Below are 23,587 nucleotides of genomic sequence, written 5' to 3'. Positions count from 1 at the left end.
GAACATCCAAGGTGTGTCCAGCAAAAGTGTGTCGGACCAGAGGGTAGAATGGAAAGAGAGAGAGTGTCGCAGAGGTTGTGGAAGAGCTCAAAGGAGGGATTAGAAGCATCCAGGTGATTATTGAGATCTCTGAGGAGGAGAGCTTGGGAGGTAGAGGGAAGGAGAGAAGTGGAGAGGTCAGCCCACTCTGAGAGCAGGAGGGCAACCTGGCCAGGTGGCCTGTAGATGGTGGCCACAGTCCGAGAGAGGCCAGGAGAGATAGAGAGCCTGCAGACCAGGCATTTAAAGGAGGAGTAGGCCTCCGGAGGAACGACAGAGGCAGGGACCTACTCCGGAAAGATGTGGGCTACTCCACCTCTGGATTGGTTGGTTCTAGGTTCAGATAGGATATTGTAGCCATCAGGGAGGAGAGTGTCAAAACTTGTGACAGAGCTGGCCGTGAAGCATGTCTCAGTGAGAGCGGGGACATCCAGGTCAAGTTCTTTGAGGAAGTGGCAGATGTCAGAGGAGTGTTTGACAGCAGAACAAGAGTTGAGAGTAGCAACGTGTATCAGATTGCCACATTTTAAGACTTTCGGGGTGGGGTAAAAACTTGAGGTACACCCAGCGGAAGTGGTAGAGGGACCTGAGAGTGGGCAGAGGTGGTAGCAGCAGGTAGCATAGAACCCAGCAAGGAAGAGTAAAGTGCCAAATAGACGGTGGAAGAATGAGGTGGCAGAGGATCCCTCGAGGTGCTAGTAGGAGTCGCAGGAGAAGGAAGGAAGTTGATGAGATGTGGGAGACACCTATCGAAGAAGAGGAGATTGGACTGAGGGCCCTGGACCAAGACAGTGCCATTCAGATGTACATTAATGATTGTACTGGAGGAGAGGAAGGAGGCCAAGAGGACCTTCCACCAAGTGCCACCATTAATGGGAGTGGAAGCGATAGGAGAGATAGCCGAGACCATATAAAGGGTCCATAGGTCTGGTGAGGGAACGACGAAGAGGATGTTGGTGAGAGTCCGTCTGGAGGAAGCACTGATGTAGGTACCAGTGATAGGGAGGCCTGGTTTGGATTGACCATACAGCTGGTAATATATTCATAGATCAAAAGGGCCCAACACTGATATATTAGATCTTTATATCAGCTGGGGCTTGGAAGAACATAGCCAAGTTTGACATCCTGGAAAAGTATGAGTGACCATAGTGGTTTCTTTTAAGTTGCAATCCTCACCTATGTTGTTGACCCAGGTCACCAGGACCACAAATCAAGCTTTATCTTTATACGGCCATGCCCATAGGGGCATTAGATGGGTAGAGTTGGATCAGACCGATTTCAGACCCCATCTGTATGAGGCAGTGCTCCCGCATATTGAGAACATCTGCTCAGTGAGAGCCCAGGATAGGGAAATCTGACAAGCCGTTCAGAAATAAAAACAATCTATTTTTCCTCTTATAACATACCCATCCCATCGAGTTAAAGACAAGGCTTTGATTAAAGTTGAGTGGTATGACCAGGATTTTGCCCTAGCAAAAACAGGCTTTCATAGCCGCTCTAGCACAAGGACGCATAGTTGACAGAATTATTACACACTAGGTGAATGGAGTACAAGAAAATTACAAAATCAGAAAACGAAAGTCCCCTCAAATTAAAATGGGCCCATCTCTCAGCTGCTTTGGAAAGAGGGGCTAGTGTAACCTTCTGGAAAATGGTAACATGCAAAGAGGTCAAACGGTATGTTAATATGCAGAGCAGCATAACTAATGAAGCTTGGTTAAGCCACTTCACATTGTATGGAGGGGTCAGGATTGCGAATCCTAGGAAGAGACACAGCCACCATCACCAGGCCGAATGAGAGAGCTGGTGTTTAGTGTTGTAGATGTGGTATCTGCCATTATTGCACAGAAGGCAGGGAAGACGGCAGCACTAGACAAGGTCCCAGTAGACCTCTTCAGAGTTGAATCGACCACCTGGGCACCGGTCCTCTGGAAACTCTTCAGAGTATGTGCCAATACCAATTTTCTCCCTGATTCCCAGTGATCCTCAGAATTAGTGGGAAAAAAGTGGGTTATGGAACATCCAGCAAACTATCCCTGCTGGACAGCTCATGCAAATTCTTCGTGGAATTGGTCTTGCAGTGCATGCAATTGTGGGTTGAGGATAACTACATAATTAGTTCATTGCAGGTGGGTTTCCAGTGCAGAAAAGGCACAGTTGACCAGAGTTTCCTTTTGTTCTCATCCAGAAATACATTGTTTTAATAAAAATGAAACTGTATGCCACTTTTTTAGATCTAAGGATGGCATTTGATTTCGTCCCACGGAACATCCTATGGAAGGTATTGGCAAAGAGACAAATGCCCAAGAGTCTAATCTCCATCATGCAATCACTATATAGTAGTAACTAGGCAGTTGTTCGAGTAGGATTGGGTGGGGAGATTACCACAGAATTTGAAGTAACCAAAGGACTAAGGCAAGATTGTGTCTTAGCACCCCGATTTTTTAAAATTCATATAGAGGAGGTCATAAAATCCCTCCTGGACGAAGGCAAAGACCCCACCCAAAACTGGACCAAAACAAGTACCCTGCGCTTTTCTTCATGGACTATGCCGTAATCCTGTCAACCACCCCTGTTGGGTTGAGAGAATCTTTGGCGACCTTCGTGCAGAGGTGCAGGAAACTAGGTATGAACCTAAATACTGACAAAACAAAGACCATGATCTTCAAGCCAAAGCAATGGCAACAGCAAAGCAAAAACTAGAAGCAAGGGCTGAGGGTATTGCCCTAGAGCAAGTAAAGTCATATCTGCCACCTCCTGGAGGAACTTGACCTCGGTTCACAGCCAGCTCTGTCACAAGCTTAGACACTCTCCTCCCTGATGGCTACAAGATCCTCTCTGCGCCCAGGTCCAACCATTCCGGTGGGGGTGTAGCATTGATCTTCCCTGAGTGGATTCCTGCCTCTGACATTCCTACACAGCCCTACTCCGCTTTTGAATGCCTCGTCTGCAGGCTCTCTCTCTCTCCTGGCCATTCCCCTACTGTGGCTACCATCTATCGGCCACCTAGTCAGATCCCCCTTCCTCTGAGTGGGGGGACCTCTCCTCTTCCCTCCTGGTCTCAACCACTCAACTCCTCCTTCTTGGAGACGTCAACATCCACCTGGATGCTTCCTGTCCTTCCACTAGACTCTTTCGTGACCTTTGCGACTCTCTCTCAGTCTCTATTCTCCCTTCTGGCCCGACTCACTCTGCGGGGCACACTCTGGATGTTCTGATCTCTTCAGATCTTCCCCTTTCTTCCCCCCTGACCATTCCTCTCTCCTGGAGGGACCACTTTCTCCTTTCCTCCCATCTCACCCTCTCTACCCCTCAGGCCAAGCCAACCCCAGCACTGCCACCTACCTTCTCGTTATCCGACCCATGAAGTGTGTGTCAGATGAGGCTTTCACTGACACTTTCTCATCCCCACTGCCCCCTTAGCTGACTCACACCCTGATACAGCCCTTTCCTGCTTCACTCTGCTATATCTGATACTCTTGATGTTCTTGCCCCTGTCATGAGGATCCGCTTGAAGCCCAAAGCCAAGTGCAACTCGTGGTACGACTCGGACCTCGCCACCCTTAAACGCAAGTGCAGGGTGGCTGAGAGGAAATGGTGTGCTTCTTGTACATCACCTGACAAGCTGCCTACCGCCTGCTCCAAAGGCAATACCTGCTCTCTGTCCGCACCAAAAAGAGAGCCCACATCCAAGCCCGCGTCGGCCGAACTCTTTAAAATCTACAAGGAGCTGGCCAATCCTGCTGCAGTCTCTACCACTCCTGTCCCCTCGCAGGCCCTCTGCATGGAACTGGCTTCTCATTTCATCTCTAAAACTCAGGACATCCTGTCCTCTCTCTCTTCCTCTCCTCCTCCTCCATCTACTCCCTGCTCTTCCTCTGGCCCTTCTTCGGCCATGTCTCCTCCCTCCTTCTCTGCCTTTCCTCTTTTCTTCTCTGACGAGGTTTCTAGACATGTCTGATCTATGAAAGTCTTGTCAAAACAGGTTCACACTTGCTCCTCAAAAACCGTCAAGGACCACATTGACACCCTGGCTCCTGCTCTGGCTGATTTCTGCAACCACTCTTTCACCACTGGAGCCTTCCCCACTCCCCTGAAGCACTCCCTTGTGCACCCTCTTCTTAAGAAACCCTCTGCTGACCCTTCCTGTCTGGCTAACTCTCGTCCAATCTCCATCACTCCTTTCCTGGGCAAACTCCTTTAAAAACTGCCCATCTCCCAGCTTAATGACTCTGAATCTGTTGGCTGTCTCCATGACCATCAGTCTGGCTTCAAAGCTGCCAGAAGCACGGAAACTGCTCTCCTGAACATCCGTGAAGACCTGCTCTCCAACCTCAATTCCAACACCCCCTGTGTCCTCATCTTAATCGATCTCTCTTCTGCCTTTGACACGGTCAACCACGCCATCCTGCTCAACCGTCTCCATGATAACCTGGGTATCACTGATCAAGCCCTGGCTTGGCTGACCTCCTTCCTCTCCAATCGACCCTCCCAGGTCCAACTTGGGTCCTTCCTCTCCTCTATCTCTTTCTCTACCTGTGGTGTTCCCCAGGGGTCCAGCCTCTCTCCCTGGCTGTTCAACCAATACCTGGCACTTCGTGCCCACCGCATAGCCACTCTCTGCCCCAACTTTCAGTGCAATGAGGATGACACTCAGCTCAATTTTCAGGCTCCCTTCAGCCACCTCTTCTCCTTCTCTCATCTCTTACTGTCTGTCCGCCGTCCAGGAGTGGTATGCCGCCAATGATCTCTGCCTTAATGCCATTAAGACTGAGAGTCTCCTCATCGGCACACCTGATCCCTCCTTTCCTATCACTCTCTGGGCGGCTTCTCTTGGCCCTCTTCCTGCTCCCCCCTGTGAGGCTAAAACCTCAGTGTCATCTTCGATTCCACACTTTCCTTCTCTCCTCACATCTCTTACATCTCTAAGAAGTCACACTAGCAGCTGCACCTCCTCAGAGGTATTCTTCCTTTCCTCTCCTTCCCCCAGAAGCTCACTGTCTCCAGAGCTGTGGTTCTCTCAAGGCTTGACTACTGGAACAGCCTCTTTCTAAATCTGCCTGCCTCTACTCTCTGCCCCCTGCAACTCATCCAAAACAGGACTGCAAGACTTGCCCTTGGCCTCAAGCCCAGGGATCGTATCTCTCCAAGACTGAAATCTCTGCACTGGCTCCCAGTGGCAGCGAGGATTACGTTCAAAACCCTCTGCATTGTCCACAACGCCTTCTGGGGCCTGGGACCTCAATACCTTCAACTCTCTCTTTCTAAATATCTTCCTTCCCGAGCTCTTCGCTCATCCGCCTCCAACTCCCTTGGGGTTAGTCGCTTCTCCAAGCAGCGAGTTTGTGGTAGATCTCTTTCTTTTGCTGGGGCCTCCCTCTGGAACATCCTCCCTGCCTCTCTGAAACTTGAGGAGAACCCTCTCCGGTTCTGGAAGCACCTCAAGACCTTCCTCTTTGCTTCTGCTTTCTCTCCTCCTCTCCCTGCTGATCTCCTGGCTGAATCTGAAACTGCACTGGTTTACCTGGCCACCCTCTGATCTCGGGCCCAGGTCCCTCCCCGCCAGTTGCACACCTGCAGTCCCCTGACAACCCTGCACTTGGCGACTGTTTCTGTATCCCTACAGCCTCTACTAGCATTTGCCACCTGCTGGCTGCATTTTCTATTTATTTTCTTTATTTATTTTACTGTCATCCTATGTACTGCACTGCTCCCTCCCCTTTGCCCCTGCACTTTCCCCTCCCCCCTGCACTTGCGCAATCTCAATGTCACCTGGCCTAGTAGGATTGATGTCTGTCTTCCCTCTGTTTCCCCTCCCTTGCCTCGTCGCACCTTGAAACACTTGTGTATAGGCGCGTTATAAATGCCAGATCCTATCATATGACTATCTTGGCATACGATTCATTGATAATGGCTATTGGACAGGTCAGCTAGCTCGTCCACCCTAGAAAAATACAGTGGTCGGACCTAAGCTTTTTTCATTAGACATGGTAAAGGGGCAATAAAACCAGCATTGTCTTTGTCCACAGGGTACGCCCAGTGCATTACTGCATTTAGAAATCACTCTGTGTCACATTGATGTAATGGCAGCAGCAAAACCAATCACACATTGGGTATGGCTATGGAGTACCTCCAATCTCAAGGCGTTCAGGAAGGACTTAGTACATGTCTTGAGGTTGCTGCCATGGGTAGTCTATGTCAAGAAAGGCTTACGAGACTTGGGTGAGCACGATTTATGGACACACTGTGTCCTGATAGATAAATCCACTGCCACTACATTCAAGAGAAAGCTCTGTACAGACTATTATAGGGAAAACATGGTGTAGATTCCTATAGCTTGCTCCCTGTTATTTAAGGATTAAAGGTGACACTGGCTTTGAAAAATACCTTGATTGCCTTAACCCCCCTCATCCCCCTCACATGAACCTTGTTCATTAACTTCCGATTGGACACATTAAAGCCAGCTATGTTTACAGGGGCTATTTTTACAGGGGCCTGGGGAGAAGGGAACACAGCCTTATGCCCACAGTGTACTATTTGTTAGGTGACAATTGCCCATTTCATGTTCTTATGCCCAAAGGCACAGGGCTTGAGCGCACAATACCTTAAACCGCTTTTGAGCACAGCAGGAATTTACATCATATCAGGTGCACTGGACCTATGTAAAAGATCTGATGATATTGAGACAGTCCTAATTGTGGCCAAATGTTTCCAGCGAGCATGGATGGCGAGGACTAAAGTGCAAACTGGATAAAAAGCTGTAGGTGCTATTGATGAAAAGTTTGTATCATGGTTTTTCCCATTCGGTAGTTTGTGCTGATCACGGCAGTCAAAATCCAATGAGGCTACTTGGGACTTATATACTCTTCCCCAGCAATCAATTGCTAAAATGGTGTGGCTAACTGCTTCCAGAATGTAAAAATGTGTCCCTATTGTTAGCAATTGTGCACGCCTTTTTAAGCACATGTATCTATATATGGATTTATGGCATGCTACATTGTATGTTTGCCATGCATTTTTATTATGAACTGTGTTTTTGTTGTGTGTGCTTTTATGGCTCTGTGCCGAATAAAAGTGGTATTGAATTGAATTAATACTATTTTTGTTGTGCCAAGCATTTGTACTGGGTTACTTAGGTGAGGGGGGATAGCTCAGGGGCAAGCAAGACAATCCACCGCAACACAGGTTTGAATCCCGATCCTGCGCTTAGAAACCAATCTCTGGTATTATGTGCGTTATAAAAAATTATAATTCTAGTTGTAGACAGACCCTTGAATACTTTTATGATGTAGGTCTAAATGAGCTTTGCTGGCATAGAGTTCCCCCACTTGGGGCACTAAATGGTCTGCTTTCCACTGGGTTGTAGAAGGAACTGTTATTTGACATTTATGTCCTTATTTGAAACCAGGCCTGCTAACCTTTTAAAATGCCATTTGAACAATCTCATGATATTATTCAGATTGTTGAAGAACATGAAAGTGTTGAGCAGAGTCGACGGGCACAAGCCGAGCCCATTAATCTGGACAGCTGTCTCCGTGCTTTCACCAGCGAAGAAGAATTGGGAGAAGATGAGATGTATTTTTGTTCTAAATGCAAAACCCATTGCTTAGCGACCAAGAAACTTGACCTTTGGAGGCTTCCACCCATTCTGGTAAAATCTAATTCTCCTTCTTACTACAGAGGTTTGATAATGTACTTTTTAATGAATAAATTCTCAAACCTTCATTGAAATAAGTGTACGTTTTTCCATACGTTTTTCATTTATATCGGTGCATTTATCATTATGCTTCAATTACTTACGTATTAATAATTGCTGAAAGGGTAGTGATTCCTCCAGTATTTTAAATGCAATCAAAATGTCTGTAGTAGCAAGGTAAATGTTGCCAATATTTTGCTGTGCTGGTCTTGAGGTGTGTAATTTGTCCTTGTGGCTTCCATTGTGAGTTACTCAAACTCACTTGTTGGTGTCATTTAGCTTTCTTCTGAATACATTTTATTTTTATATACATCTACCTATCTATGTTTATTGTGTCCTTTTCCTTTCAAATTAGATTATTCACTTAAAGCGATTTCAATTTGTAAATGGGCGCTGGATAAAATCTCAGAAAATTGTTAAGTTTCCACGGGAGAGTTTTGAGCCGAGTGCATTTCTAGTACCAAGGAATCCAGGCCAATGCCAAAGAAGGCAGTTAACTGTTAACTCTGAAGTCCAAGCCGAGCCCCGGTCTGTGCAAGAAGAGATACAGAGAGATCTGCTAAATCCTTACACTGCTGGAGAAGGTGATGCCCTGAACAGAACTCTACCATCAATCGGTGGAAGCATTGCTAATAACATTAAAGGTATGTAGTAAAGCATTTAAACACTGTCCTTTTAGTTTTTTTTTGCCCTGGTTAGATCTTGGTTGTTTGTGCTTCCCAATTTTCCAAGGTAATTCCACCTCATGATTCTTTCTGCATTACTTGGCATCAAACCACAAGTCTATCTGTAAGAGAGAGAGTTGTGGGACAAAGAAGTGATTCCATCTCTCTACAGTGTGACATGAGGATTTGTTTGGCTTGGCTTGAACTCTGAACAAGGTTTTCTCATTCGGAAGTCTCGTCTTTTCCCAACCAACTACAATTCATGCCTTTTCGAGCTATTTTCTTTATTCAGTTTTGGAGTTGTTAGGCTCAACCATGTATTTAGCAATTATGATAGTTCCATTTCTTAGCTGTTCCTATCAACCATGTATATAGCAGCCGAATAATTGGTTTCACTGTAATGTTTGCAAATAGTGGGAGTGTGTTTTTAAACTACAGTAGAGGAGGTGCGGTGGCACATGGGGCAAATAGCTGCTTAACAGCACAGCACTAGTCCCCCCGCTGCGTTATGCTTTGTGTAAGTGTCAAGTCTTTCTGTCTCAAAACCTTCCTTCCTTCTCCTCCAATTGGAGAAACGTTTTACAAAATGTCCTAAATTTTCTTCAATACACAGTCCTATACCTCATGTATTTACTGTAAATGTGTCAATACAACAGAGCACAGCTCTGTTTAGATATATATGTTTGTCCATATTAGAAGTACTTTAGAGAGAAGACCATAAGGCCCATCTTACTGCTTTAAATGGAATTAACAGATGGGATAGAACACCTGGTATAGACGGCGCACTGTTTCCTTCCTTTCAGACAGGCACAACACACTTAATTCTCGGCACCACTTAACTTTCACAGAAAAACGGAGGTGAATAATAGTCTTTGTCCCTCCTGCAGGTGGTACACATCACATCATAATGCACAATGGAGCTCATTTTATTGAAGCTCGTAATTTGACGTCACGTTACTTGAACACTTAAATGTAAATGGCTCCCCACCACCACATTTTTGCAAAAGGGGAGGCACAAAAGGCTCTCTCTTTTTGCACTCTGCCATATAAATGTTACCTGCCATGTATGCATGGCAGGCAGCGTTTATAATGGATCACGATTAGATCTGCCTGCTTTTTGCTGGTGAATAAAGCAGGCGGACCCAATAGAGATCCCCACCAGTTGCGCCCGCATGAAAATACCTGCGTGCGCAAATGCTGGAGGATTTGTATGGTGGAGGGGAAGGTAGCGCAGAAGTGAAAATTGCGATCAACCCCTCTTCTCTGCCATACACATTGATGAAAATGGGGCAGCTTTTATGCATTTCATTTACTTTACACCCAAATCCAAAATGAGCTCCTGTGTCTTTGCATTTGTTTGATTGTCTCAATGAGTAATAGAATATATTGCAAGCTTGTTGATAAGTTATATTGATCTAACAATCTTGTCCACTGTAGATAGCCTTCTAGATCCTTTTTTCGGTTGAACAGAGCTCTGGCTGAAACTTCATTACATAACATTATATTATCTATATTGTGCCTTAGGCATAGGGATGCAGAAAATATAATAAACGTAAGCAATAGCACAGGAGAAGACCCCAAAAGAAGAACCTTATTCAACAAGATGGGTTTTCAAGGACTGTTTGAAAAGATCCAGCGAGGAAATCCCTCTTAGATCAGGGGCAAGGTGTTCCAGAGTTTTGGAGCAGCAGAGAAAAAAGCACAATTACTAACTAAAGACAACCTTGTTCTAGGAATCATTGGGAGATTACTGTGGTTAAAGCAAAAGGTCTTGTAGTTGGGAGTCAGTTCAAACATTCCAAATGTTATGCTGCGCTGCAGCCAAACAGGCAGTCATGAGTTAATGTTATAAGCCAAAAGGAAATTCTATTTGCTACTGGAAGCCAATGTAGTTCTCTTCTAGACTGAGAAAAGTGGTCTCCCATATTAAGTTCCACTACCACCAGAACCACACTGTTCTGTAGTTTCTGTTGATGTCACTCTTACATATACTATAAAGAAAGCTGCCACAGAAGTCTATCTAAGTTCCAATAATGGCCCAGGCGACCGTGGCACAGTTCTGCTTAGAAATGAATGGGGTTTTTGGTTTCGGAGCTTGATGTAATATACTGTGGAGCAAATGAGAGTTGACATGAGATTTCATGTCCAGATGTTGGTAAAAACGACCCCAAGTTCTTAATTTTGAGTAGAGTGTTAAGCTTACAACACGCAATGACAAAGGACAGATAAGCAGACCCCAACTTCTAAGCTTATCTGCCCTGCCTTTGTCCATCAACTCAGTATTGGCATTATTCAGGGCCAGGCCATTGCACATCATCCACTGATGGATCAGAAGGTTTACCGAATTTATCACTGTAAGATCTTTTTCATATACACTGGGCAGAGGGATTCGTCACTGTGTATCACCAGCGTAAATGGTATAACTAATACCTCTGTCATCCAAAAGTTGGAATAAAGGTAGAGTGTACATGTTGTAGAGTGTAGGTGACAAACATGAACCTTGCGGTACACCATACTGGACATTCACAGGCTCTGCAGCTGCATCCCTGTAGAAAACACTGGATTTTCTATTGCCATGTAAAGAATCAACCCATCTAGCAACAGATGGAGAGAAGCCTGCAGCTTGTGAAAGCATCTGTACTAGCAGAGCATAATCCACAGATGCTGCGGAGAGGTCCAGTAGCATTAAGAATATGGCCTGAACCATGTCCATGAAGCGTAAGATATTAGAGATGAGATCCAACAGTGCTGATTGATTTCCATGAGCCAGACAAACCCCCCAACTGCCTTTTGCCCAGAATATTGTTGACATTAAGATGGTCCTGCACCTGTAGATATGCAGCCCTATCCAAGATGATTTTGAAGAGGCCGGGGACACTAGTGATCAGTCTATAGTTGGCCGGCATAGAGGTGTTGAGCTTAGGTTTTTTTTGTCAATGGGTATATCCAGGAATGTGTGATGCTATCAGGGACATGACACTCCTGAAAAGACTGATTGGCTAATTTTGTTATAGATGATACAAACGAAGGTTAGCAATCCTTTAGCACTACCACTGGGCAAGCATCACCCATACAGCAAGTAGGCTTAAGTTGGCGAATGATCTTAAACATTTCAACCTCCATGACTGATCTAAACGCAAAAGGTACACCGTTCTGAACAGCCATTGGAGGGACATTACAAGAAAGAACTCTTCACCCATATTTAGATAATAGGTTTGCATTTTTAGGTTTTGTATTGGATATATTACACTTACTCCCCAATGCAACTTCCAAAGGGGACATTTGTGTATTATGAGAGAACAGGAACATTGTGTAACCATGTCACTAGACAAAAGATCAGAAATTATTTGCATACAGAATACAGCCCTATTATTTGCCCAGGAGCGTAGAGCTTCAGATAATCGCATTGCTCAGGTATGGGAGCACTATTTCTCTAGCATTGAATCTTCAATAGATTCACATGCTTTGAATATTCCCCTTCGTCTGGCTGGGAATCCTCTGTTACATATTTTCTCATTGTTATGCGAAAGAAAAAGGGCAAGGAATATTGCAGTCTACCCACCTCATTTTCAGTCATTTCACCCTTAGCCAATGGGACATTGAGTGCTCCACCCCACCCCTTGAGGCCATGTTCAGTTTCTAACTGCACATTCTGCTGAGACGAGTGCTCAAACTTCACTAAGGGAAAAACAAATTTACAGACAAGAAAGAAAATGTTCTCTGTCTTTCAGATAAGTTTCTCCGTAGGTTGGAAGGAAGATTTCACAGTGATTTTTCTTCTTTTCAGATCAAACATTTATGTTAATGGGGGAAAAATATCTCAAGTAGAAAAAGAAGCCAATTTTCAGGGCCTATGCTACGTATGGTCCGAACATTTTTAATGAAGGTGATAGGCATGTAGACTGTTTTTACTGCCTTCACCCTCATATTATGGAGGACTGTGAAATATGCCAGGGGGTTAGTACAAAAATGTTTAGCAAACAAAGTTAAATACATTGTCTCAGAGGCAGAATCTTCCAGGAGTTTGAGCTTAACCATGCTCAAGGAAAAAGTACACCTAAGTCAAAAAACGAAAGAAAAAACCTTCAGAAGTGGAGAAAAGGCTGAAAGCCACTGACCTGACTTGGTTTCAAGGAGTAGTACCCTCCCACAATCCCAGAGAAACTCATGGTTCTGAGGAAATGGGAGCCCTTGCACAGATAGAACCGGTTACTTTGATGACAGCTTCGTCTATGGAGGAGAAGAGACAAAAAGTCCATAGGTGAAAAATATGTTAAGTTTTAGAAACCGCAGTCATCGATGAGTGAAAAAGAACGCAGCTCCAAGAAATTATGCCCTAGTTGGCGATATCGTCCACAAGCGGCTTTACATACACCAAAGATTCCTAGTCATCTCTTGCATTTAAGCCGACTCCATCGGCAGAGTGGAAACATGTCCACAGCTAGAGTCTCTTCATTGTCAGCTGCTCTGTCATCAACAAAATCAACGACTTCATCATCGACTGAGGAAAAGCGAACCATGTAATCAATGGCTACACTGCCGACAACCATTTTATTGCTGAAAAAACAACAACAGATTGTGTCACTGATGGACAAAATGCAAAATGCTGACAGAAAACTTGTCAATGGCTTTGTCGACAAGGGAAACACCCTCAGACAAAAGGCATCAATTCCTCTGAGCACAACAGAGGAGAGAAAAAAAGGAAAAAGTCCCACCATGATTGGGCTTTTCTGGTAGAGCAAGTATGGTATTCCTGCATATTATATCAGATCAAATATTACAGCATCATATTAACAACCGACTTCAAAGCTCAACAGGGTTTCTTTCCCCTGTATTCGGTATCAGACGATTCATTTGTGGAGATAGAAGTTCACTCTTAATCGACAGTTAAACAATGTGTCACTGACAACTCAACCTTGCAAGGTTCCCTTGATGCTCCTCTGCTTTCCTTGACATAAGGGAATGAGCAAATGGGGAGAACAGAACCTATCCATCGGGAGCTCCAGAAGCCACTAATTCCACTGCAAATAATGCTCACCATGCAGTTGCTTGCGTTTCTTCAAATGCTGGTATATGAACTGAACAGAATACTATTTCCACAAGAAGCGCCAATGGCCCCACACGTCCCAAGTTGTGCACCACTGATCAGACAAAACACCTTGCCACACCTGATGTCAGTGTCTAGACAAAGATCACTGTGACATTCCTACGAAAGGGGGAACACCTACCTGCAAGAGCTCTCCATAGTAACACGTCGGAGCATATAGGCCAGGAAGGAGGAGAGTTGCCACAAACCAATTCAGACCAAGAACTTTGCGACACTGACACCTGTGAGGTCGACGTAGCCACAAATAAGGATTCTCCTTCAAAGAGCTCCTCGCCAGATGAGGCTAGAGCTTTCTTCACAATAATGACAAAAGTATGCAAGCATTTTGGGTTAAACCATACTGAAGATAAAACAAGAGGGTTTCATTTTTTTATCACATGAATAAAAAAAAATCAGTAGTGTCTATCCCAATTCTAGATAAGTGTGGGAAGAAGTCCTTCTGATAATGAGGCTTAAAAGGGCACCTGGAAAAGAAGTTCAGTGTCCCAGACATTGCACAGAAATGCCTAGCTAGCCAACTTGCACCTGATACTGTTGTGTTAGCGGCAGCTAAGAGCCATGTATCCATTGGCTAAATATTTAGCCATGTATCCATGATACATTTAGCCATGTATCCATTGGCTAAATATTCAGTTCCCCACCGACAGTGAGGGCAAAAAAGTCTGAGCATGCGAGCTACTACTGCGAATGGTGCTAATGCTTTGTCCAGCATGGCAAGATACAACAGAGATGTGGCACCGGATAGGTCCTCTGTTAATACAATCTCCAGAAGAGAAGCAAAAGTAGGTGTTGGACATCCTCAAAGAAGGAGAAAATACCTCTATTCACAACATAAATTATGCTTTCGACATTGCAGAGACAGTATTTAAGCAAATGTGAACTGGTGCACTGCTGCGAGGACAAGGGTGGTTACGTTGCATGGTATAGTCAGACATCTCATCCCCTTTCCTCCATCAATGTGGGGCGTCCACCTAAATGGGGACAGTACCAGAACCTTTGGCAGTGAAAAATTGAACTTCCCCTTTAAATTTAGTCCATCTCGTGGTCGCATGGTCTGGGGCATGGGAACGCCGAGTGAGGCCACGCCCTACAGTGCCTCACCTTAGTCCCTTTTTCTGCACAGACAGTGTCGGACCTGGTAGCTAGGCGCAGAGACTTTTTGCGGTACCCAAGAACAACCAGGCTGCCCTCAGGTAGTCCTCGACCTGTCATTTCTCAACCTGTCTTTACAGCTCAAAATGCTTCAAGATGATTACTCCCGCACACATAGCAGAGTCTCTGTGCGTAGGGGACTGGATGTGATCCCAGGACTTCAAGGATGCATACCTTCATGTCCCCATCTACCAGATGCATCAGACATTTCTGCGGTTCTCGATTATGTTGTACAACTTCCAGTACAAGGTGCTGCCTTTCAGCCTCAATTCCGCTCCTCGTGTGTTCACGAAGCTGATGAATGCGATGGCTAGTCTCCGCTTGGAGGGCCATCACTTATACCCTTATCTGGACGACTGGCTGGTCAAGGCCAGCTCACTCGAGGGGCCATTACACGGTTTATAGTGATTGCATCGAATGCCAAAGCATCGAATGCCTTAGCATCTAAAAAAAGCAACGAAAAAAAAGCATCAAATTCATTTTTTTAATGGGGCGGTCCCCCCCAACCCCTGTTTTTTTTTACCCCTTAAAACCCATTATTCTCCAGCATGGGGTCTGGCATGGATTCACATGCTCATGAATATTCCCCGTCGTCAGGCTGGGAATCCTCGGTAAAGAAAAAACCAGTATCAGTTTCGTTTCTGATCTGTCTTTCGTAGTAATAACCAATCACTGGTCTCTGCGTCATACTGACCACAGCCAATGACTGCCCTCTACCTAAGCACCGCCTCTGGCAGCCATCTTCAGATTTTTACCGCACGTTCATGTGTTGGGATCCTCGTGCTATTGCTCTCGAGCGTTAGTGCTATTTTTTCACGTTTTTTCTCAAAAACTTCGTTTTTTTCGGTCAAAAGAGCCTCAAGCTCCACCGACTCTCCATCCGATCAACGGGGACCCGTGTCGGATTCGTCTGCGCCCCTCAAGGGTGAAGATTTCGTCGAGCTACGCTTTTGGAGGACTCCAGAAGTTTCTCAGGCCCGGACATGGCCCAGGAGAAGGGAAGCTCGACGCCCGGAAAGCTGTTCAGGATCTGCCCTGGATGCCAGCTGCAGAACGTCTTTAAGGAGGACGAACACTCCTTTTGTCTCTACTGCTTACATGAGGACAAGACGCACATGGAGAAGGACTGTGCGTTTTGCGGCAATATGTCGGAGCGGACCATGAAGGACCGCCATCAACGTCTCGCCAACTGGCTGGAAGGGAAGAGCCCGTCAGGCGAGAAGAAGAGGAAGAAATCCGAGCGGTCTTCTAAGACCTTTGAGGACGCCCCGGCGACGGGGGTCCAACACAAGGCCAAGCACCGCGAGTCAGCTGGCACCGGGAGCGCCGAACGGTCGGGCTCTACGGGCGCCAGGCAGGGCGCACCCTCCCCGGCACCTTCAGCCACGAGCCAACGCTCTGGGTCGGGTAAGAGGAAGGGCGAGCACCCGGCGAAGCTCCTGGAGAGGCCCCAGTCGAGCTCCAAGGCCCCATCGGAGGGGGAGCGAGGCAGTGTCCCCCTCCCTCAAGGATAAGGCGGTGAGCGCACCTAAGGTGGTGAAGGCCTTAATCCATCCAGCCAAGCCCTCTATCGATACTGTCGCGGCGGCCCTGGCTCAGCCTGTGGAGGCTACACCAGTGGTGGCGACCTCGGGGCTCAGAGTCTCCCTGCCACCTCGGAGGGAGTCCTCTTTTGTGCCCATCGATAGGACCCCCGTGAAATCCCCGGCGGGGAAGAAAAAGGGGGGGCAGGGCGTCGTCGTAGATTCGGCCTCAACCTCGGAGGAAGAGCTGATTGAGGTCTTAAGCCACGGCCTTGGCGTGGAAGAAGACCGGCCCGTCGGGATGGATCCCGACGCAGGTGACGACGACATCGTCGAGGGTGCCGACGGGGCCCCGGATCGCCCGTCGGATTCCCCTCTGCCAGTGCCGCAAGACAACTCGGCGGCCATTTTGTTGGCTATACAGTCCTTATGTTCAGAGATAAGGACAAGACTACCGTTGCCGACGGAGGAACCTCTCCCGTCGGGGGATCCTGAACCGGGACCTTCTGGTGCTCCCCCACCCAAGAAAAGAAGGATTCACCCTCCACCTCCTTTTCAGCCGTCGCGCCCCGTCCAGCCCTCCTCCCCGTCCACCCGTGGGGATGATACGGGGACTGACACGGCAGCGACGGGTACGGACGACGAGGTATACGACGAGGATCTACCGTCGTCACCTCCCACCAGGGCTTCTCCGCCCGACGAGATTGGATCGTTCCACTCCATGATCGCCAGGGCATCCGAGCTTTTCCAACTCTGCCCTGAGGAGAAGAAAAAGGAAGGATTCCTTTATCAACGGCGCGAGGCCAAGAGGAAGACGGTCCTCGCGGTGCCTCTACTGGACGACATTTGGGATGAGGGCCTCGCCCTCCTCAAGAACCCTTCCACGATGCCAGCTAGAAGAGACCGGTACGAGAAGAAGTACCGGGTCCCAGACGCGGCCCCCCTGTGCCTCCGGGCGCAGCCTACCCCGGACTCCGTCGTCTCCGTGGCGGCCAGGAAGAAAGCGGGGGGGGGGGTGCGGCCTCCACATCGACTTCCCCACCGGACAGCGAGGGAAAGAAATTGGACGCTATGGGACGCAGGGTCATCTCGTCTGCAGCAACGACGATTAAAGCGGCCAACGCCTTGGCTATCGTGGCCCGCTACGACACCCCTGCTGGACTTCCTACCGGACGACAAGAGGGCGGATTGCCTGGAGATCCTACAGGAAGGCGAGGTGGCGTCGGACCACGCCATCACTATTGGGACGGACATCGCCGAAACTGGGTTTCGCCAGTTGGGCAACGGCGTGTGCCTTAGGCGGCGTGGATGGCTCAAGGCTACGGACTTCCGTCAAGACGTACAGACCAGAGTCCTGGACATGCCGTTCGATGGGAACAACCTGTTTGGGAAAACAGTGGACGATTCCCTTCAGGCCATTAAAGCGGACACTGAGACGGCCCGGGCCCTTGGGGTTCTGCAGCAACGACGGACGCCCTTTCGGAGCAGTGGAGGCAAGGGCGCATCCAAAGGTTCCGGCGGCGGTTTCTCCACCTACCGTCAAGCGGCCCGCTCATCATCTCAGGAGGCCTACAGAGGACGAGGCAAGTCTGGCAGACCCCGCCGTTGTCGCCAAGGAGGTCAAGGCGGCAAAGCCTTGTCGAAACAGGATTGAACCGGCCGTGGGGTCGGGCCCCCACCGAAGCACCGCGGTGGGAGGCCGGCTGGCGAGCTTCGTCAGCGTGTGGGAGTCCATCTCCACCGACCGTTGGGTGCTGGACGCCTTAGCCCGGGGCCATGCGCTCGAGTTTCAAAGAAGGTGCCCGCGCGTCCCCCCCATGGCCAGGAAAGAGCTTCACGTCCCTCAGCTTCTCCTGGAGGTAAAGGCGATGCTCAGGAAGGGCGCCATCGAACTCGTCCCAAAGAGGCTTCGGGGCTCCGGAGTTTACTCGAGATACTTCCTCGTGAAGAAGAAGACGGGAGGATGGCACCCCATCCTAGACCTGCGACGTCTGAACAAGTTCATCAAGGCGCAGAAGTTCCGGATGGTCACCCTCCAGCACGTCCTGGGGCAGCTGGAGGAAGGAGACTTCCTGTCGTCGTTGGATTTGGAGGATGCCTACTTCCATATTCCCATCCTAAAGGGGCACTGAAAATTCCTTAGGTTTGTGGTCCAAGGGCGTCACTACCAGTTCAAAGCCCTCCCCTTCGGACTACGGTCGGCACCCAGGGTGTTCACCAAGTGCCTTGCACCGGTGGCGGCGCAGCTGCGCCGCGAGGGGATCCACGTCTACCCCTACCTGGACGACTGGCTCATCCGAGCCAAGACGAGGGAGCTCGCCGTGGAGCACATGGCAAGGACCGTCCAACTTCTCACGGACCTGGGATTCTCCGTGAACTACGCCAAGTCCCACCTGGTACCCGCGCAAAACGCACTGTTTCTGGGAGCAAAGCTCGACACAGTGTCCCTTCTGGCCTCCCCGTCGGAGGAAAGGACCAGGTCCATCCTGGGCAAGGTACAGCGGATGTTGGTTTCCGACGCGGCCAAGGTGAGGTCCATCAAGTCCCTCCTCGGAATGATGTCTTCTTGCATCTACCTCATTCCCATGTGCAGGCTCCGGATGCGCCCGTTGCAGGAGTTCCTGGACGCGCGCTGGATACAAACGACGGGCGGCTTCGAGGAGAGGATCACACTCGACGAGAGTTTCCGCCGAGCGGTCCGGTGGTGGGGCAACCGCGCGCATCTGACGGCGGGCATGGACTTCCAGACCCCAGACCACCAGGAGACAGTGACCACGGATGCCTCCCTGGAAGGGTGGGGAGCGCACACCGAAAATCTGCATGCGAGAGGCCTTTGGCTCCCGACGGAGAAGTCCCTCCATATCAACGTCCTGGAGCTCCGTGCAGTGTTCTGGGCCCTCAGGTCCTTCCTTCCGTCCCTCAAGGGCAAGGTGGTGAGGATCTTCACCGACAACACCACCACTATGTTTTACATCAGGAAACAGGGCGGAACCAGGTCCCCAGCGCTGTCCAAGGAGGCGCAGGACCTGTGGCATTGGGCCATCGCCCAAAGGATGTTTCTGGTGCCGTTTCATCTGGCAGGGATAAAAAACACCATCGCCGACTCACTCAGCAGGGAGCTGCGCTCGTGCCACGAGTGGGAACTACGGCAGGATCTAGTGGATCGCCTCTTCCGACGGTGGGGCACACCCCAGATCGACCTGTTCGCGACGGCGACGAACTCCAAGTGCCGGAGGTTCGCCAGCAGGTTTCCCCAGGTGAGGAGCATGGGCGATGCTTTCTCGTTCCCCTGGGAGGGCCTGTTCCTCTACGCGTTCCCTCCTTTGCCACTGCTAATCCGGCTCGTCAACCAGCTCAAGAGGTCACGGTGCAGGATGATCCTCGTCGCACCTGCGTAGCCGAGGCAGATATGGTTCCCGGACCTTCTGGACTTGTCAGCGTCCCCGCCAATCAAGCTGCCGGTGGACGCGGATCTACTCTCCAGGGAAGGAGGCGCCATCCTCCACCACGACCCGAAATCGCTGAACTTGCAGGCCTGGCTCCTGCAGCGCTAGAGTTTGGAGGATACGACATACCGGCCGACTGCAGAGAGGTTCTTGCAAAGGCCAGGGCGTCCTTGACTCTTAAATGCTACGGACACAAATGGAAGAGGTTCTCTGTCTGGTGCCACGCACAGAAGATTAACCCTCTACGGATTACGGCTCCCCAGGTACTGCCGTACCTGCTGACGCTGGCCAAGGCTGGACTGGCGCACGCGTCCATCAAGATTCATCTTGCTGCGATCTCCCGATACACCAGAACCACGGGCCGGACGTCCTTGTGGTCTCATCGTCTGGTGAAAGAGTTCATGAAGGGACTGTTCAGATCGTTCCCGCCGGTGAGGGCGCCGGCCCCGGCATGGGAGCTCAACGTGGTGCTGACCAAGCTCATGGGACCTCCGTTCGAGCCTCTGCACTCGGCCCTGTTGAAGTTTCTGTCGTGGAAAACAGCGTTTCTTGTGGCCATCACCTCCGCACGACGGGTCGGAGAGATCCAGGCCCTTTCCTGCAAGGCTCCGTACTTGACCTTTCACGACACGAGGGTAGTGCTCAGGACGCACCCCTCCTTCATGCCCAAGGTACCGTCGGACTTCCATCTCAACGAACCCTTGGTGTTGCCTGTGTTCTTCCCGTCGCCTTCGTCGCCGGCTGAGAGGACTTTGCACTCGCTGGATGTGGCTAGAGCGCTGAAGTTCTACGTGGACCGCACGAAGTGTTTTCGGAAGACGTCACAACTCTTTGTGAACTTTGGACCTGTCAATCAGGGGAAGGCTCTCTCGAAGGCTTCCATTTCCAGATGGCTCTCCGGCTGTATCATGTACTGTCATCGGTTGGCAAACCGACCGCTGCCTGGCCGTCCGAGAGCCCATTCCACCAGAGCGATCGCAGCTACCACGGCGTTCCTTTCTGGTGTGCCCCTGCTGGACATATGCAGGGTTGCTACGTGGAGGTCGACGCACACCTTCACGAAATTCTACTGCGTCGATCGGGATTCCAGGGAGGAGTCCAGGGTCGGCCAAGCAGTGCTGCGCAACCTGTTCGCCTGAGGTGAGCCTGGTGAGGAGGTAAGATGCTTAATGTTGAGTATGCTGTACTGCTTAATGTTGAGCCTTTGCCACCTCCAGTGGTTGTGCATGTGTGTACTGCTATGTATACTTTATTCATGAGCATGTGAATCCATGCCAGACCCCATGCTGGAGAAGGAACAAGTTACTTACCTGTAACTGTTGTTCTCCAGCATGGGTCTGGCATGGATTCACATGCGAACCCTCCCGCCTACCCCTCTGCGGCTCTTCACTTGGTCATACTGCCACTTCACGTGCTTCCAAATCTGAAGATGGCTGCCAGAGGCGGTGCTTAGGTAGAGGGCAGTCATTAGCTGTGGTCAGTATGACGCAGAGACGAGTGATTGGTTATTACTACGAAAGACAGATCAGAAACGAAACTGATACTGGTTTTTTCTTTACCGAGGATTCCCAGCCTGACGACGGGGAATATTCATGGGCATGTGAATCCATGCCAGACCCATGCTGGAGAACAACAGTTACAGGTAAGTAACTTGTTCCTAATTCAAATAAAACCTTTACCTTTGGAAAAAAAATGCATTCAATGCTTTTTTTCGATGCATTTTTTTCGATGCTTTTGGCATTCAATGCTTTGTATTCGATCCAATGACTGGATGCCCCCTTACACTCCTGCCAACGGCTGGCCGATGTTCCTCACCAGCTGACCTTTGCCCTCAACTGGCGAAAGTCGCAGCTGAATCCCGACCAGGATCTGGTGTTTCTTGGAGTGCACTGGGATACAGCTATGCAGCCAGTGTTCCCCACGAACGAGAGGCTCCTCTCCTTCCGCAAGGCGATGGGGCACTATCTGGCTAACTAGACCACCTCGGGATGGTGGTTCCAGCACCTTCTCAAACTGATGGCATCTTGCATGCTCACGGCCCAGCACACCTGCCGTAGGATGAGGCACCTCCAGCTTCACCTGGCAGCCATTTGGGACCAGGAAATGGGATTGCAGTTGGGCAGGATCCCAATCCCCCTGCTGCTCCTCCCGGATCTTCTCTGGTGGTGGAATGGCTTCAAGGTGGCAGAATGGCTGCAATGTGGCAGTTGGAGCCCCCTTTAACCGGCAGGAGCCCACTCTGGTGGTTACAATGGATTCCTCGCTTTCGGGCTAGGGGGCTGTTAGGCAGAATTACATGCAGTACCCTTTGGGAACACTACACACAATTAAGACTACAGGTGTAAGCACAATCTCACCTTTGGTATAAGTCTGTATTACACAGTTTTGTGGTAGCAGAGCTGAGCAGCCAGGCTTATCTCAAGAGGGATGTGAGCAGTACAAGGTGTTACACAAAGGACTTGCAATCACTATGGTTCAAACAAACACTTACTCAAGGTTTCTTGGTAAAACAATATTAATATATTTAAACATTTAGTTAGTGTTAGGGAGAACTCTCTTATAAGGATCATTTCCAAAACCTAGTGAGTCCCCCAGCAGCTTTGCTGGATTTTTTTTTTTTTTTTTTCTCCTGCTAAGAGTGAGACTCTGAGATATGTCTCTGACTATTTGTGTGATTATGGGCTATGGAGTTTCTTTTTACTCCATAGGGTATCATCTGTTTTTCTGGTATGTGTGTTACACAGCACCCTCAGTGCAGTAACACAGGGGTGTCACAGTGACCCCCAAACATAGACTCCATACCCTGGGACTGACTACTGTCTCCCAGGGCATGTAAAGTCACCATTGGCTTAGCTAGTCCAAAATTGTGAACAGAACCAGTACAAACCATCATATTGTGGAAGTACTGGTAAGGGGTAATTCGATTGCCCCTGGGTCTGTTTTCGAGGGGGCACTGTCCCGTTCTCCCCTCGTCGAGTTTCTGGCTGGTGGCAGTGGTTACCACGCAAAATATTCCACCGGAATATTCTCTATGGGATTTTCCCATTGATTTTAAATGCACCACTTTTTGGTGCAATGTTAAAGATAACGCTGGTTTATTTATTTAATATTAAATCACTGGTTGGGTCTTTTTGCCAGAACTCGATTCTAAAATGGCGTTTGTCTCCACAGAAGCCCTCCAAATAGTGCCACTCTGTCTGGGTTCCACAGGAGGGGCGGAGGGGGGAATTGGCACCCTGGACTGCGTTGCCTTAGCGACCCCAGTCGCACTCTACTCTGATTGGCCCAGTGGTGAGCCGCCCGGCTCACCACTTAGCATGTGTGATTGACAGCTAGGCTGATCAATGGGGGTTTTGCTGCATAAAAGCAGGGCCTTTGGGACTGGAACTTCAGAAGTCGCCACAGGACCTAAGAATCCGAAGAGGGAAGAAGCTGATCAATCTGCAACGACAACACCACCGGTGAAGCCCTGCTGCAACTACCTCAACACTTTCCCGACGACAAGAAAAGATCTTCTGCTGGACGAGTCTTCTTCCTCTGAGCTGGTGGGATCAACCAGTTCGCCCTTTTCGCCTTCCAAAGACGTCTCTTGGTTGAATCGCCCGTGCCAAGCACCCCGGCGGCCGGATAGCCAAGCTCACCACTTTTGACCACGAATAAAAGGACCACACCTTTTAATCGGGAACTCCGCGGCTGGTTTCATCCCTGTGCAGTGCAACGACTCCACGTTCCCTCCTCGACGAGATCTTCTCTTCCCCTGGCCGGAACCACGAACTTCAACCACTGCCAGGAACAACTGCCCCCGCTGGAGCTTCCTTTCTCTTTAAGGTAGTGTGTCCTGCCTGGCCTCCCTTTCTACAGATTGCTAAAGGTGACCCTTAAATCCTTGGTTTCTAAACTGGGTTGGCTCCGGGCCTTCTAACTATATCTCTTGCATCACCCCAACCTCTTTCGAACAC

General features: G+C 49.1%; 1 protein-coding gene across 2 annotated transcripts in view; it reads left to right on the top strand.

The window, feature by feature from the left end:
* Nucleotides 1-23,587, top strand: part of USP32 (ubiquitin specific peptidase 32) — a 3,569,419-nt gene that overhangs the window by 3,344,074 nt on the left and 201,758 nt on the right. For both annotated transcript variants that reach the window (XM_069615070.1, XM_069615069.1), the window contains exons 30-31: nucleotides 7,499-7,690; nucleotides 8,091-8,379. In XM_069615070.1, coding sequence (XP_069471171.1) covers nucleotides 7,499-7,690; nucleotides 8,091-8,379 — 481 coding nt within the window. The remainder of the gene's footprint in view (nucleotides 1-7,498; nucleotides 7,691-8,090; nucleotides 8,380-23,587) is intronic.

Source organism: Ambystoma mexicanum, chromosome 9 (assembly GCF_040938575.1).
Source record: "Ambystoma mexicanum isolate Mex_15411 chromosome 9, UKY_AmexF1_1, whole genome shotgun sequence".
Taxonomy (NCBI): Eukaryota; Metazoa; Chordata; class Amphibia; order Caudata; family Ambystomatidae; genus Ambystoma; species Ambystoma mexicanum.
The sequence above is the reverse complement of the archived record's forward strand: the minus strand, read 5'-3'. Positions and strand labels throughout refer to the sequence as shown.